Source organism: Haemaphysalis longicornis, unplaced genomic scaffold (genome assembly GCF_048455015.1).
Source record: "Haemaphysalis longicornis isolate Haplotype H1 unplaced genomic scaffold, Haemaphysalis longicornis Haplotype H1 scaffold_5, whole genome shotgun sequence".
NCBI classification, from domain to species: Eukaryota; Metazoa; Arthropoda; class Arachnida; order Ixodida; family Ixodidae; genus Haemaphysalis; species Haemaphysalis longicornis.
Window position 1 is genome coordinate 46591525 of NW_027526385.1, and position 16705 is coordinate 46608229.

Consider the following 16705-nt stretch of genomic DNA (forward strand, 5'->3'; position numbering starts at 1 on the left):
ACTGTCTATGTTTAGTGACTGCCCCACTTTTAAAAGAAGGTAAGAAAAATAGTAGGTGTTGAATTAATTTTATTTTCACCTTCCCATTGTTGATTTCATTGTTGCTTTCCATAGGGGACATTAAAAAATGGCTTGTTGTTGCAGTGAGAGCAGACATGAAATCCGTAAAATGTCGGTGCGCTGACAGAAAAACAATTATCAGTAGTTATTATCTAAGAGAGCAAAGTTGATGACCTCGTTCCTCCTCCCCCCCACTTCCACAACTCAAAAATTTCGCGAGGGGGACATGGCCTCATCTGCGTGCGGTAGTGCTCTAAAATGTCGGCATGAATGCGCATTAGTACTGATTGGCGAGATAAAACTGCTGCTTGCTTGACCACAGGGTTGCTGGCAGCAGCGACAGCAGGCATCGACCGAAGGCCAGCCTGCTTGGACGGGGCCACTTCTGGAAGACGCCAGCCAGGCACTGCATGGGAACCTCCAAGGTACCACTCTTGCCCCGTCACTTATCCCGCATGCATTCTTGTTTCCATTGTGCAAGAAAATTTCCCAACATGTCCAGGCAGGTTGCAGTAACCAACAACAGCATGTGTCGTCCAGATATAGTGAGGCGCCAACTCGTGTAATACTAAACTGGGTGAATACACCTTGGGGTGAGAGGATGTTATCATCTTTGAGAACGGGCTAGAATTTGAAGCTGGGCTGTTCTAATGCTGGACGCTTTGTCCTGAGAAGGGAAGCGGCGAGAAAAAGTCTTACTAAAACTTAGCTAATCTTGAGTCAGCACTCAACGGGGTGTGATATGCGTTCAAATCCAATGAAAGTGAAGCTTGTTCACTGTCACGCCCATTTTAATGCCTTCGACCAAACTGTTGCATTATCGAGCATGCATTCTCGGGCTGTGTGTGTTAGCAGCTTTGGGAGCGAACACAGTTCTGGCTGCAGATCCGAATGACCACTCAAAGCAAAATTGGGAGATGCCGGGAATCAAAATGAAATTGTTGACCGAGATCACGCATCGAACTTCCTGTGAGTGCGTGATCTCGGTCAACAATTTTATTTTGAGCGCGTCAAAGTTCCTGCGAGAAAAAAATGTTTGCTCAGCTGACGTGCTGAAATGGGAGGGGGAGAAATTTCAAAACATTTTGTTGCTGATGTGAAGGAGAGCTAAACCTCGGACAATAAAGATGTTATTTCTCTCTCTCTCTCTTGGGCGAGATGGGTACCCTGTGAGGTATTCAGAACAAAACGTGCGATGTGAACTAACAACACGCGTTTTGTTCTGGGTACCCCAGGGTGGCACCACATTACAGAGGCTGTCCAGATTGCCAAGATGGTCGCCAGTGTTTTTGGTTACTGAACTTCATTTTTATTCATTTTCCAAATAAGCAGCCAAGTGCCATTGCCAATGCTAATGTTGAATAAAGCAGACCACAGAATGCGGGCTTCACCACTGGGAGCAGATGTTGCAAGACCCGGGGGAGTCAGGCCAAGTCCTGACCACCCCCCAGGCCCTGGCGGTCGCGGCGGTCCTGTGGGCCTCCTCCACCCCCAACACCTGATCCTGACGGAAGAAAAAAAACGTATTCCTTCCTTCCTTCGTGTAAAGCTGAAGCGTAAATGAAGGAGCAGTTGGTTACCTCGGGAAAATGTTTTGAAGACACTAACTGACCGTCGTAACACTATGTTAACAACACCATCAAGAAGCAACAAAAATGGGCTTCCCAGGCCAGGTCACCATGGGTTTATAACTACCGGATCATCACATTCTTTTGCCATTCTCGCTGGTTCCCCTGTACCGACGAAACATGGTAAACACAGCGCAGCTAAGGGCAGGACGCAAAGGAAGAAAGACACAGGACCAGCGCTAGTCCTGTCTTTCTTCCTTGGCGTGGTGTCTCTTGCTGCGCTGTTTATACCATGTTTCATTGCTCCAACCTACTAGGCCACATTCAAGCACTGACAAGTATCCCTTGTACCGCCTCCTTGGGGTGACTGGGGAAGCGACCAGCGGTTTTCTGATTTTCGAGAGGAAAGCAACACTACATTTGCTTGTATTTTTTTAAACTGTAATAACTTTTTTATTTCGTAGCATTCTTGATCATTCTTTTTGCCACTATCTTCGCTTGAAAGGAAAGATAGAGGTCGTGATTGAAAAGTTGTCCCTGAAAAATAGGCACCTGTTCTAGTGAAGTCAGCTTGACGGATGAATGTTTCCTCTCTGCCCACGAAAGCTTGCCCAGGATGCCATTCTTGACCTCTGCTCAGAGTACAACGGACTCACCGTGCGGTAGCAGCGCCTAGAAGAAGCGTGGCAGGGACTGCTATGCAACACAACCATAAAATGGTGTTACAGGGTGTCTCTTTTGTTAGACGCTTAGACAGTTGAAAATTCTCCAGACAGAAAAATAATCGCTGAAACGGACTGGCAGTCCTCAGGCTGTGTAAGAAGCAGCCTCGAGTGATGGTACTGAGCTTTCTGCATGTCACGTTCTCCGGAACTTCTGGCTGTAAGATGAGAGTTTTGTAAGTCGCGCCTTCCCCGACAGATGTTGGTCTAAGGCGTCATTTCTGGTTCAACAGCAGTACTTCAAAGAAGGCGACAAGGGTTCGGACTCTCAACTCCAGTCACTCCCAAATGCTATCTCCCTTGGACAGGGAGATAGCAGTCCTACTGGCTTTCCAGGGTTTTGTTCCATTTGTGGTTCTTCAAAGCGAAAGCAGAGTCCTTCAATGCCTTTCTGGTCATGAAACTTCGCCGTCACTCTATGGGAAAGCTTCGTTCGCTGCCCAGGGAAGCCGCGCTGCGGCGCTGGTGTTGATCGGAGGGCAGCCGGGGGCGTGGTCAGAGCGCGTTTGGCAGGGAACAGATTACGGAGTAAGATAAAACAGACGCTTGCCGCCTTATCAGCAGAGCGCTTTCGCTTTACATGTCGTGGGCCGATCAAATGTACTTGTCATTTTGTGAGTGGCGAAAATATTTGGTGCGAACGGGCATGCTGCTACTGCGTTCCTGCCTGCCAGTCTAGCTACTGAGCAGCGGCGGCCGCCCGATGTCCTCCGATCTGCGGTGGCGCCCCTCGCGGTAGCCTTTGTCCCCGTATGAAACTTGGCCGGGAGTTTCATGACCAGAGAAGCATTGAAGGACTCTGGCGAAAGCTTTCTCTGTGGGACTGCTGGCATCCTGTCAAAAATGGTTGGTTGAATGATAAGCCCTGATAAGATCTCTGGACACGCGGTGTGTGTGTGTGTGAAACAGAGCTTCCATTGCGTCAAAGCAGTTGCTCGAAAATAGCGAAAAAGTAACGGCTCTAGATAAGACATTGAAGAAGGAGTACAATAGCATGCCTTTATCTCACAAACCACATATTAGTATGCATTTAGACCGTTCATACGTGCGTTGCTTGGGGCACGAAAAATCGTTGCACGAGTTCGGTCTTCGTTTGCAATTTTGGTCTTTGAAGAGTTGCGAATGATCGAGTTTGAATTGAGCGGTTCCTAACCAATGGGCCAGCTGCCATCTAGAAGTTTGCTTGAGTGAAAACAAAATACGAATTATCAGAGTTTGAATTGGATGCACTTTCAGGGAAGGTTAGCCGCACTTATAGCTTCCGCGCTTCTCTAAACTTTCTTTATGTAGGGATGCTAAAGTTTTGCCAAATCTGCCAGGAAGACAACACAAAATTGTGTCTTCGCTGCATGACATGTAAGTTTAAGGACTCTGCGCAGCACACTTTCATTGTCTTTGGTGTTTTGCTGAACACACCAGCTGCACCGAAAAACCACACATATGAAAGGTGGTGTTTGGTCGACTTAAAAAGCTTTGCAGGAGCCAGATGTCTGACAATACGACATGCACCAGTATAAAAGCCAAACACAAAATAATACAGGGGTTGAATAGGTGGGAGAACGACTTTAGCTGCAAGTGAAAATTGTTTGACACTACAACACTACGGATCAACATGTTTGATCGTGGGGTTCCCCATCACTTTTTTGCAAGCCCAAAAGGTGCCCCCTTCACGCTAATGGTTGAGAACCACTGCTCTAGGCCACAGGGAGAGTTAGTAGTATGCACTGCCGAGAGCCTTCATTTTCTTCAACATGAACAAGCAAAAAAGTATGAATTAACCGAATGATGGAGTTTTAATTAAGCGGTTCTTAATAACCAGTGGGCCAGCTGCCATCTTGAAGCTTGTTCGACTGATTTGAAAATACAAATTGTCAGAGTTTGAATCATCGGGAGTCCACTGTTTTAGAACGAGGGTTTCGTCAGTCATGGCTTCCCCAACAGATGTCAGTTTATGGCGGCCACTTGGCGAGTCTCAAGGCCTTTTTTATTCGGGGTGAAGCCCCGTAGGGGCTTGGGCTGTTGGCGTCTCATGTCATCGTAACCGTTGTCTCATGTAGTCGCGGTACTAAAACACCGGGACACTCGTTTATGCCTCATGCTAGTGAGCGTCGTGCTTCAAAGACAAAAGACTTTTACAGCAAAGCTGTATCGGCTGCAACGCCCACCACTGGAGAGGCCGGCGCTGCGATCGTTTTGACGTCACTTGTAGGATCACCGTTCCTATCTTGCTGCGTAGTTGGCTTGCAGCGAGTGACACTTCGCTTAGGAAGCGCGTTCCAAAAGTACTTTCGCTTTAATTTCCGTCGTTTGAGGTTAATTCTCAGTGTGTCAAGTGCAATTTGACTTCATGGGGAGTTTATAACCGTATCAATTGTCGTAGATTAGCCGCAAACAACACAAGCGAGGTGGTGCATGACGTATGCGACCGAAGCGTAAGCAGCGGCTTGTTTCCTTGATCAGCAATGTGGACTGCGACGATCACCGAGTTAAATTTCTAGGTTTCCCTTGTTTGCAAGAAATGTATAAAGCAGGAAATCATGAGGTGTTTACTGCTCGCAGAAGCACGCGCACCCGCCGTGCCTGCCCGCACGGCCGACAGTGCGGCTCGAACCGACGCAGGTCGCGGCAGCAACAACTTGTCACCGCTTTTTAAAATCACACAAGTTGTGGACAAGAAGTTCCAGACTGGTGAAAGAGGATGTTAGTGTTTTGAAAAATTGAGCTGGGTAGTGTCATCAACTGTGGTTTTCAAAGCGATGCTCAAATATCTGATGCGATTTACGCCGACCGGGGTCGGTCCCGGCAGCGCCGGCCCGTTCACGTGTGGTGTGGCGAGTGGCCGAAGGGTGGCGATACCTGCGCGCAAGTATCGGCCGAGGCCGTGGCAGGCATCTTGATCATCGATCGCTTAAACGGCAATCACCGCGGATACAAAGTTCCACATACGAGAAGGGGGGTGACAGTGCGGTGAAAAGTTGTGTTAGGGACTGTCATTCGCAACACTAACGATAGCGGTGATGAAATATCTGCCGCGACGCTAAGCCTAAAGTTCCCAACATTCGATTACGTGCGTCCGAAACCGGCTACGAGCTGTTGGAGATGGCCCTCTCATCGCGCGTGTGCGTGCTGCATTTGGGTCCCCCTAAATTCTTGCGGCCATCCAATGCTCGGTTCTCCTATCCTAAAACTCCCCATTACCCCAAATCATTAACGACGTGTTTCGCCTCGTACACAGCCTCGCCTTCTGTGAGCAGTCGCGAGTTTCGAAATTGATGCGAGAGAAAGGCCGGCTCACTGTAAACAGACAAAAGCCCACGTTGCAATTATAAATTCCCACGCCGAGGTCCGAATGAAAACTAAATGTAGCCATGTTTAAACCCGCTCGAAGGTGTTAAAAACTCGCGTTCATACCGTTCATACATTGCGGACCAGTGTCGCGAAAAGTAAACATTTCAGCCGTGCGAGTACAGGCTATGGCAGTGGTCATTAACCAAATCCGGGCATAACTATGAAAACATTGTAGGGGAAATAGGCCCTGATTAAGCCACACTGCAGACCATAAGAACACTTTTAATTAAGCATGTGCGGCGAAGCAATCAGATCACCGTTCTTGCGTAGTCATTCATTTACCAGGCAATGCGAGCGGTTGGCGCGGTGAGGTCACAAGTGAGCGACGCGTTTCCGTCGCTGTTACAAGGTGTTTCCTTGCACACACAGTCTCGTACATGTCTCGTCACAAGTATTTCATGATGAATTTACAGCGTACTTTTCTCAGCATCAGTTGCATCGTCCTTGGCATTAAGCTGGCTGCGTACCAGCTATGGGTCGCGATGGTAGCAACTACCTAAACGCGGCAGTGTCACTGGGAACAAGCGAGTCGCTGATTGCGTGCCCGAATTATTCGGTCTGCAGACAACTTTTTTGGGTAATTATCCAGAAGGAGCGGGGAGACGGTGGCACAACAACAACAAAAAAAAACGCTTCCGCATACGCACAGGAACTGTGTGACGCCACGGTATGTCCTCGAGGCCAATACCTCTACCCTCAAACAGTTTCATATCCGTGGGCAATAACGCCACGATGACAAGTATGCCGACAACTAGCCTCCTGGTTAGCTCAGTTGGTAAAGCGACTGCTCCGGTTAAGCGGTGGTCCCGGGTTCAAATTCTGGACCAGGATGAATCTTTCAACTGCCAGGTTTCTGAGGAAGCTGTGTAGCTTTCCTTTGTAGCCAATTGGCTGCATTCAGGTGGATGTGAAACTTTGCTTCGCACACCCTCATACTCTGCGTGCTTCGCCCCTCCCCAGGATTCACGTTAAGTGGAGATGGCTCGGGGTTTTCGTAACGTTGCACCGCTCAGAACTGCTCCAAAGCAGCCCTGCATTTTATTTCCCCATAAAACTTCAATGGTGCGAGCAGTTTTGGAGACTGCTCAGGGGCGGAATTGTCAGTTTTGTCCACTTCATGTCCGTTTTCGAGCGAGCCCCGATTGACTGAAAGCAGACGATCAGATGATCAGGTGTGACGTAGCTGTTTCTGCGCACGTCATTGGCCTCACAAGAGCACCTACGTCACAACTAAAACGGACACGAAATAGACATTTTTGAAGGGAAAAAGCTCAGAATTCCACCCTTGACTGGCGAATAAAAGAGAACATCAGTTTGTGCCGCCTGCAGGCACAGTACACAGAAGATAAGAGTCGTAGAGTCAATGGAACGCACTACCAGAAGCCTTTATTTGTCCGCAGGCAGGCCCGCCGCCCAGTCCAGCCTGGCACAGCTGTACAAGCAGTGGTTCCCCAACGAGCGCAGCTACCAAGAACAGAAGAAGCGGCGCCTCCAAAGCGGGCACGGGCGGCAGCTGCCCCACTCAGCTGACCTTGTCCAGGAAGGCTTGGCAGCAGCGAAGGCACTGGCGGTACACCTCTTCGAAGCCCTGGCTCCCGTTGTCCTGTGCAGCAATGAGGGAACAGCGGGAATAAAGGGTCTCTTGCTGTGCTGTCTCGGCTACTTTTCAAGATAGTATATCTTTCAAGCTACTCAAACGCGAAAATTCTTTATCTGCCTGTCTGTCCCTCAATTCAGCTACCTTGTCAAAGCTTGTAAACATCCTCAAACGAGAAGTATATGGAGGCAAAACCTTTTTAAACCACTCCACCTGGTAGAGCACTTCATACTTGTAAACATTGTAAACAAAAAAAACGTTAGTTGAGGCCAAACATCATTGCGCAAATGGTACTAGTGGTGTCCTTTTCATTGAAAATACATGTGCCCTTCAAATTAAAAAATACGCATTGAAAACAGTATTTCGACCCTAAACGCACGGGGAGCTCACGCCCGAGCCTAGACCGCATGGCGGCATTCCAAGTCCAATGGTAACAAGAGGTTCTAATTGGTGCGCAAGCAGTGGAAGGTGGGAAAATTGAATTGACTTAGCAAATCCTCCACTGTGTTTATCATGGGAGAATAGCGTGAGGGGGAGAAAAGAAGCGTTTTTGTAGTAGGGGCGCCAGTCAACGGCTTGCTATGTGTTTCAGCACGCCAGAAGAAACGCACCCGCTGCCCACAGCTATGCCAGAAGATGAGAGTGTCGCCGTGTCAGCCTAAAGACGTCTAGTAAAATGACAGCCATTCCTTGGGCAAGGCATCGTGTGACAAAGCCAACCCTATGGTGTGGCGTTGCGACGAATCTTGGAAGTTCACGTGCCATGCGGCAAAGCCAACTTTTGCCACGGCTAGCCCCAGACTAGAAAACAAGGCAGGGTGGCGCTTAGGGGTAGAGTGGTAGCTAGGTGGTAGCTAGCTGCACGACTATTTCCCCACCCCGAAACCCCACACAAATATATATATTTGTTTAAAGAAAATGTTCTGTCGTACCTGCGACAATAGGGCTAAAAACTGATCTATCTTGTTCCTGACGTTTTGTTCCTGGGAAAGTTGAGGTGTACTATACATGCTTGTCGCGTGTGCTCGAGATGTCAGCAGAGGATCTCTGCTCTACTAAGGCCATCTTGGTCAAGTTCTCGCTTCCCCCCTTTCTCCCCTTGTTGGAAGCCTGTCGTAAAAAGATCATTTTCAAGCAGAGTCGCGAGACGAGCTTTGGCGTCGTGTGACAAAGCCAACCCTATGGTGTGGTGTTGCGACAGATCTTGGAAGTTCACGTGCCATGCGGCAAAGCCAACTTTTACCACAGGTAGCCCCAGACTAGGAAACGAGGCAGGGTGGCGCATAGGGGTAGAGTGGTAGCTAGGTGATGACTGTGAAGCAAAAGACCTGTTCACACTGAACGCTGGCAGTCAGCCAGGCCTGCCAGCACGCAGTGCATGCAGACATAGCTGAGGATGTCGACAAAACCAATTTAAGCGGAGACACTGGTCTTGAGGACATTTTTGTTATTTTTTAACCTATGTGCTTGAGATTTGCACATTGAGTGTATTTTAACATCCTGAGCACTAATACGCAGTCAGTTTTCGTCTATGGGGTGTAAGTTTATAATTGTGCAGCATGTTCTACCGCTCCGTGTCAGGCAATTTTTTTCATTATCCGTCTGTGAAATACTCCAATAGCTTTTTATCCCTTTGTGCTTTAGAAGGACCAGGGAGTGCAACTATAGCACAGCAGTAATTTTCGCGTTGTACTGTAAACTTCATAAATGTCAGGTCATCAATTGCCAATGTTTTTGTTAAACTAACCGCATAACATCTCGTGCGAGGAAAAAGAAATTCTATACTTCTGTAGTTGTAGTTTTATTGCACCGTTCAGTTCATAAGGTTTCAAATGCATCAAAAATGATACAAATCGAACCAGTACACCCAGAGATATTGTACCTGACAGCTGACCTCATGGGAAAAAAATTGGTTCTGAGTAAACCGCGCGCGAACTTTGAAAACATGCAAAAATGGTCATTATGGCAACTTCAAAGGGTGACAGCTTTGTGAATACTTATGATACAGCTATGATATCTTGCAGGTACATTATTTGGGACCTGCACACTGCAAAACAATTTAACACAGAAAATTGATTTTTTTTTTTTTGGCAAATTTTCAGCCCTCAAGACCAGTGTCCCCCCTGAAAGTGAAAATAGTACAGAGAACGATTCAGTGAGAGACAAAAATAAGCAGGAAGAATATAGACCATTTAAGTGGACCGCAAAAGTAAATAACTATTTAATTAGCGACGCAGATGTGCAGGGCAGAAGAAAGCCTGATAAGTGGATGAAAATACAAAAGCATCTTGAGTGGCAAGAAATAAACTCGCATGCCTAGCTGAGACTCTCCTCTGAGTCCCATAAGCTGCACTGGTCGCCAACAACTATGTGTGGGAACGGTGCTACAGGACTGCAGGAATGAAGAAAGGAGGAGGAGTTGGCATTCTTATTAAACAAGGAACAGACTGGCAGATAGGGCATGAAAGCTTTAAACAACATCTTTGGGTTAAAGGCACGATAGTGGCGAAAGCTAACGGTTAGGGGTTGCTCATCTCTAAACTTGCAGCGGATTGAGCGAGCAAAATGAGGAAACGGTAACTTGTTCTGGGAAGAGATACTAACCAGTTCAAGGATGCAGATGGAATCATTAGTTTGGGTCGGGATCGATACACAGGCCCAAATGACTCCCCCAGATGTTTTTGCCATGCAGCCTAGGGCCATCTCATCCAATAATTATTACCTCTGTCTGCCTGGCCACGCTCCGACCACACGACAACCCTTGGGGAAGGGGGCTATCCACATTTTTGTGGCTGCAGTGCTGTACATTGGCGAAAAAAACTCTCCCACTCACTGCTCCAACTCTCATAGAAATACCCAATAAGTGCCCCCACTCTTGAGTGCTAAAATATCGCAGCCTGTAGTACAGTCGTTAATAAGAAGTCCATGGAGATCACAAACCATTTCAAATTAACCGAACTTCCAATTACTCTTTCCGTACGGCACCATAGGCCATCGGACACGGAGGTCCGATGATTTCAAACGTCCGGCGAAAGCTAAAAACGGCGCCTGGCTGGCAACTAACGCCATCTGGCGTATTTATTGACAACTCATTTTTCGATTTTATTATGTTTTGTTGATATTTCGCATGCAGAGACCGCGCCAAGAGAAATTAGAACCCGGGGTAGTGGCGAGTTGTGTGAAAACGGCATCCGCTGTATTTGGGTTGTATTTATAAACAAAGCGGGCTTCCTATCTGACCACTGCGGCTTTCACATTGATGTGTAGGGTCTGGACAACGTACGGTAGGGATATTTTGCCAAATGTGCCGCGTCATATCGCGTTATCACCTTCATGATAGCCTGGCACTCGTGTCAGATTACCGCTGCGGAGCGATGCGCGACACTTCTCAAGGTCGCTGGATTTTTTTCTGGTTTTTTACCACTAAAGTGAAAAGGATTTTGTGTCAGAACACAAAAAAGTGTGCTTGGATGCATGACAGACTTACACTCGAGTGGCTTCGAGGAGTGGCACTGCCGTCAGTTCCGCTACGTTGACGGGCCCACAAAAATACAAAACTTGGTGTACAGCGTTGTTATATTATTGAATCATAGCCAAGAAATGTAGGAACAATTTGTATATCTTAGAAATCCTAAAATAATTTTTAGGCTCATTACAATCGCCTATATACGTTGCGTGTATACTTTTTTGTGCATTTTTTCTGATTATTTGACTAATAAACTGTAAGTAATTGTACCTTTCACAAAACTGCTGGTATGTGTTTGTAAGAGCAATCTATAAGCTACAACTCCATGCATAGCAATGCTAAATGTGTTCACTAGCTCAAGAGTAAGAAATAGTTTTGTGGAAGCACTTAAAGGAGCCATGAAGAGAAAATGCAAGTTGGTTTTATTCGAAAGATTTCGTGTTTTATAGTGCCCCCAGCGCTTGTCCGGATACAAACGGTGCTTTATTCACTGAGAAATTAAACAATTTAGGTTAAAATTTTGATTTTCCCGCTCAATCGTGCGTTTTTGTGGTCCCAAGTGACATCACAGGAACCGACCGCTCTGCAGCCTAGAGTACCTTCATTCACGCATCCGCCGTACAGGGTAGAGACACGTAACGCTGGCGCCGCCATGTTCAGTTGCTCGCTCGCCGCCGAAGCAAGTCATTGTGTCAAAACCGCGCTAAAATTATCGCCGAAACGCGGTTTACTGAAGAAGTTTGAATCATATTGTCTGTTTCGCGTTGCTAGGTCTCGTGGGAAACGAAAAGAATAACGCATTGAGCCCGTTGGCCCAATTGCGGCGGCACGGAACCGTTCAAAGGTTGTCTCCACCCTGTACAGCGGTGTTGGTTTGTTCCCGCGTTTCTTTACGTTCCGTAACCTAGATGGCGCCACCATACCGTGGCAAGCGTTTGGTTTGTTTTTGCCCGCATTTAAACCTGGCTTGTTTTAATTTGTTCTGGGAGAAAATATTCGTTCCCTGAAACAGTGCTCGCTCGACAAATGGGGTCACGTAAGACACCGTTGCTTGCGTCAATCGGCCAGTGTCGTCTGAGACAACCCCAAGCCCTGTAGTGCTGTGCAGCTAAACCAAAGCATGCTGTGCGCAGTACGAACAGCAGAACGCATCAGTACTTCTATGTTTACATGTGCTTTCGTAACTTCCACTGTTTGTCCCATCATTCTAATTGCTTTGTAAAGAATGTGCCCTAAATTTAAGCGCAAATGGCTCGTTCGTCTAGTTTGTAAGCTCTACCTAATTTTCGTCTGCTTCTGCCAGCCTTCGCCAATCACAGAGCTTAGCTCATGTGACATCATAGGTTCTGTTGCGGGAAATGAGCTGGTGGGTCGCATGACCATTCCCGTTTTTCCTAATTATGTAGCTTATTTGAGCGAAGTTTACGTTAAAAGTGGTGTCAGTATGATTCTAACGAGACAATCTTTTGAATGAACCAAACTTGTGTTTTCTCTTCATGGCTCCTTTAAAATCGGCCGTTTTTCCGCCGTAACGAAAGATTTACACGAATAGCATTGTTACCAGTCCGCAAGCAGTCTCCCTTCTCTTGGTTTCGTTCAGAAGCTCCACTCTCATCGCCAAGTCGAGTGTACGCCACAGGTTGCCATGAAAGTTGAGACTTATAGCCAGAATCTAAGCTAGAAACCGCACAAACTGGTCACGCGCTGTGCGCAACAGAGAAGGTTGAGGACTTAAAAAGAAAGATGTGCATGGGAGTTTCAACTGGTCTGCCGCCTCAACTGTGCGCTGCTTCAGTTGCGACAGTGCTGACGTCAGTACAAAACAGGGCGCTGTTTTCGGGCTTGAAAATTTTGAATTTTATTCACAGTCACCTCGACGCTCTTTATTCAAAATACCTTCCAATTAACTGATGTCCCGTAGCATTTCGAGTATGCACCCTTCCACGAAACATCGCCCTCCCCCCTATAGGGGTGAAATATTCAATTTACTAAAGGACCCCAAAGATCGCTCGCCTACCCCATAGAGTTTCTAATAGCTAGTGAGAAACTCTATGGCCTACCCCCTAAACTCTATTGTTTTAGCGCTGATGAGTGAACAAAATAATCGCAAATCATCTATTCATCTATTGATGTGGTCACTAATTTGTCCCTTCCACTCCTCACCCGAAAGTTCGCCCATCTCCCATTTTTTTTATATGTCTGCAGTTTTATTGGCAGTGCCGCCACTTTTTTGTAGTTTTTTGCACCTGACCCGAAAGATCGCCCACCCCGTATTTTTCACTCGATATCTCGGCAATTTGGGCCGGTGTTCTTTCGGAACTTTACAGTAATGGGTTGTAGCTTCAAATTATTGAGCAGTTTGCTCCATTTGACTGCATGTAAAGTTCCCGGGACCAGTACATCGCTTCTAATTAACTGAAAATTCCAATTAAGTGACTCCTCCGAACAATTGAGAGTCGACTGTAGTTGATGCTTTAGCCACACAACTTGCAATGAAACAGCCGGTGCAAAGACTGCATGCTCACTCGCGTAGTACGGGTCCTGAATGACGCTCTTCCCCTCGGGGTCGTAGCTTCCCAGCATCTCAATCTGTGCTGTGCTGTCGGACGGCGCGAGGGCACGCAGGTCGCGCATGTTGGCCTCGTCCATGCCGAAGATGTACTGGAAGTGCCGGAAGTCGCTGCTCCTCACCTGGGCAGAGCAGGAGGAACAAGCACGGCACTGTCTTCTCGCACTACGGCAAGGAAACAAAAGGCTTTGGCACGTCTCTTCCTTGTCCTTCTCTTCAAAGGACACAAAAAAGTTGCACAGGTGCTGCACTTAATTAAAGGGGCCTTGAAGACAAGATACAACTTTGTTCAATTTAAAGAAACTCTCCTTTGGTAACTCACTCACCTCCATTACAGCCACGACAGACATTTTTTGCCCCAAGTGCGAGAAGTATTGAAAAGCTTTCAAATTTTGTTACAAAATGACGAGTGTTACGGGCAAGTGACATAGTATGGGCGAGCACTAAAAATGTAGTTATTAGTGTGTTTACTGCATGTTAGCATTCAAGCGATGTGATCAAATGGAACAGAGTGTGAGGGGCCATGCAGACAAAATACAAGTTTGCTTTATTCGAAAGATCTCGCGTTTTATGCTGCCCCCAGCACTTGTTTGGAAGCAAATTATGCTGTATTCACCGAGATTTTAATCAATTTAGGTAAAAATTTTGATCCTCCCACCAAATTGTGTTTTCGTGGTGTCAGCAATGAGTGCGCATATTCAAACGAACTTCCAGTGCGTAATTCAGCTCTGCAGCCTTGCTTGCTGTCAGTCCTCCCAGATGGCGCTACCATACTCAGCCACAGACCGTTGCCCACCGTTGCTTGGTTTTTGACCGTATTTGCACCTGACTTGTTTTTTTTTACTGTAGAAAGTAACCGTTTTGTGAAACATGGGGTATCCTTGGCAAACAGGGTCACGTAAGACAACGTCACTTACACCAATCGGCCAGTGGTGTGTAAGAGAACTCCAAACCGGCGGACTGCTGTGCAGCTAAAACAAGCATAGTGCGCCCAGTACCAACGGCAGTGCGCATCGGTACTTTTATGCCTACGTGCGTTTCCGTAACTTTCATTGTTTACCGCATGAATATTACTGCTATACAAAAAATATACCCCAAATTTAAGTGCAAATAGCTCATTCGGCAAGCTTATAAGCCCTGCCTAACTTGCGTTTGCTTTTTCTGGCCTCCGCCAATCGCAGAGGTGGCTGGTGTGACATAAGTTCTGCTGCAGGAAATGAGCTAGTTGGGTCGCATGGCCATTCCCTTTTTTTACTCACTATGTAGCTTATTTGAGCGAAGGGTGCGTTAAAAGTGGTGTCAGTATGATTCTAACGAGGCACTCTTTCGAATGAACCAAACTTGTGCTTTGTCTGCGTGGCCCCCTTAAGTGGGCAGCTGCCAATCACACAAACGATTCTGTGACATCATGGAGATCTCACTGCTAAGTCACTGGGAAGTTGCCATTGCTTCATAAGTTCCCTTTGGTGTCTTAAATATTTGTGTAAAGGCTACAATAAAACTAGCATTTCTGATATCCAGAGAAACCAGCCTTTCTAATGAACCGAACCTGTATTTCGTCTTCACGGCCTTTTTAACAGGGAGTTGGAATGTCTCAATGAGTGCGTGGCAGGAACTGAGAAGGCGGGGGGGTAAACAAAGCGGAAAGTCTAGCATGGGCCTTGCACAAAACGTATGCAATCCCGTTTCTCGGTGGTGTAACACACTTAACACCTCATGCCTTGCAACGGCGGGTTTGGCTAACCTGCGCTGGCTGGTGTTCTTCAAATGTACGGTCTTTGTCAAGATTTTTTGGGCCATGCCAACGGTTTCCTGGCCACGAAAAATTCAAAGCAAAGGCTAAATGTTTAACTGCGACCAAATTATTCATTGACAGTAAGAAAGAAAGGTGTTCTCTCCAGTGTTCCGGCATAAGACATTGCAGCCTCGCCCGAGAGGTAAGCTTGTACTTTGAAACTTTTGCGCCTTATGCACTTCTGGCTTGGTCTTGAAAATTTTGACAAAGACTGTACATACGCAAGCGTCCACGCGGACACAAAGCCAGGTGGGCACACCAAAAGTTCATTTCACGAGTTGCAAGGTCCTGTTCCCAACAACCCAGCTGCACCACCGCGTTGAACTTGCCGTAAAATTTTACAATGGCTGGCGTAGGAAACGTGTCGGTAGGCGTTTGGGGTTTAGAAGGACCTTTGCATCCCCCATGCTTTGCAAACTTCGGTGTTTAAAATGGTGGCTGGCCACTCGTGTTGCCGAGTTTAATGACACAAAATTGCTTCCAAGTTACGTGTCAAAAAAAAAAAAAAAGAAACACTTGCAGGACTGCACTCACTAGTATTCATAGTAATTAGCAAGTATGTAGATAGCAGTTTTACGACAAACGCTTTTTTGTCTATTGTGCCCCAGTCCCCCTATTTGTCTATTTGTCCCCCAGTATGGCTAACCATCTGTAACTACCTTGAGAACTAGTTGAAGGACTCAAAATAATTGCATATTTGATATCAGTGGGTGATAAAAGCAGCAAAACTGAAAAGTTTCACTGTGTTTACTTCAAGAGTGAAATAAATAGAAGCAGTTTTTTGACGCATCGCTTGGAACTAATTTTACAGGTCATTAAACTTCGGTGTTTGAAATGGGCACTCAAAATGGTTCCTTGCCACTGGTGCCACCATGGTTTAATGAGCTGGAAAATTAGTTCCAAGGGGTGCATCAAGAAGCTGATTCTCTTATTGCATTCACTAGGGTCTATAGTATTGGAAAATATAAATATTACAGTTTTATGGCCAACACTGTCCTGTCTAGTGTTCCACCAAAAATTTCTAATTATCTCTAATTATCTTGGGAACTAATTGACCTAAAATAATGGCACACTCGAAATAAGTGTGAAAAAAGCAGCAAGACTGACAAAATTCACGAAGTTTACTTGAAAATTAAAAGATGTTGTTTTAAGGCCAGTGTAACACCCCTGTCCTCCCCCACTTAACGTGCCGTGAACCAGCTTGTGTGTGCAGAGACTCTGCCCAGTGTCCAGTGTCCCAGTATCTCCACCCAGTGTCCACAGCCACTCACCAGCCGTGCCCGGTGGTCCATCTCCACGCAGTGGTCTTGCATGCACTGGATGGCACGCTTATCAGGCTTCTTGCCGACGTGCCACTCCCCCGTGGCTGCGCTGTCCACCTCCCACTGGGCGCACCCGGCAAAGAGGGGATGGGCATGTTACATGAGCAGACGTGAGCTGTTCGCAGTGTGTACATTGAAAAACCATTGGCCAAGGCAGACTAACATCTCGGGCCAGAAGATGGTTATGGTTAAGAAATAGAACTTGGTGGAAATCGAAGTGAGAAAATTTTGGCGAAATGAATCGTAAAAATTCCGAGA

At 46.8% G+C, this 16705-nt stretch overlaps 1 protein-coding gene and 1 pseudogene across 4 annotated transcripts in view; one reads left to right on the plus strand and one right to left on the minus strand.

The window, feature by feature from the left end:
• LOC144138186 (tRNA (guanine-N(7)-)-methyltransferase non-catalytic subunit WDR4-like) overlaps positions 1-16705 on the plus strand; it is a 74382-nt gene that overhangs the window by 41597 nt on the left and 16080 nt on the right. Inside the window, exons 9-10 of one of the 3 annotated variants that reach the window (XM_077670353.1) lie at positions 383-485; positions 7099-7385. In XM_077670353.1, the coding sequence (XP_077526479.1) occupies positions 383-485; positions 7099-7373 (378 nt within the window). In that variant the 3' untranslated portion in view covers positions 7374-7385. Of the gene's footprint in view, positions 1-382; positions 486-7098; positions 7386-16705 lie in introns of those variants that run through there. The other 2 variants (XM_077670354.1, XM_077670355.1) reach the window with 2 other exon arrangements.
• LOC144138944 (low molecular weight phosphotyrosine protein phosphatase 1 pseudogene) lies at positions 9680-16531 on the minus strand (annotated as a pseudogene). Its single transcript, XR_013316009.1, has 3 exons — positions 16397-16531; positions 13287-13452; positions 9680-9687 (listed from the first exon to the last, which is right to left on the minus strand). The product of XR_013316009.1 is annotated as a low molecular weight phosphotyrosine protein phosphatase 1 pseudogene (transcript).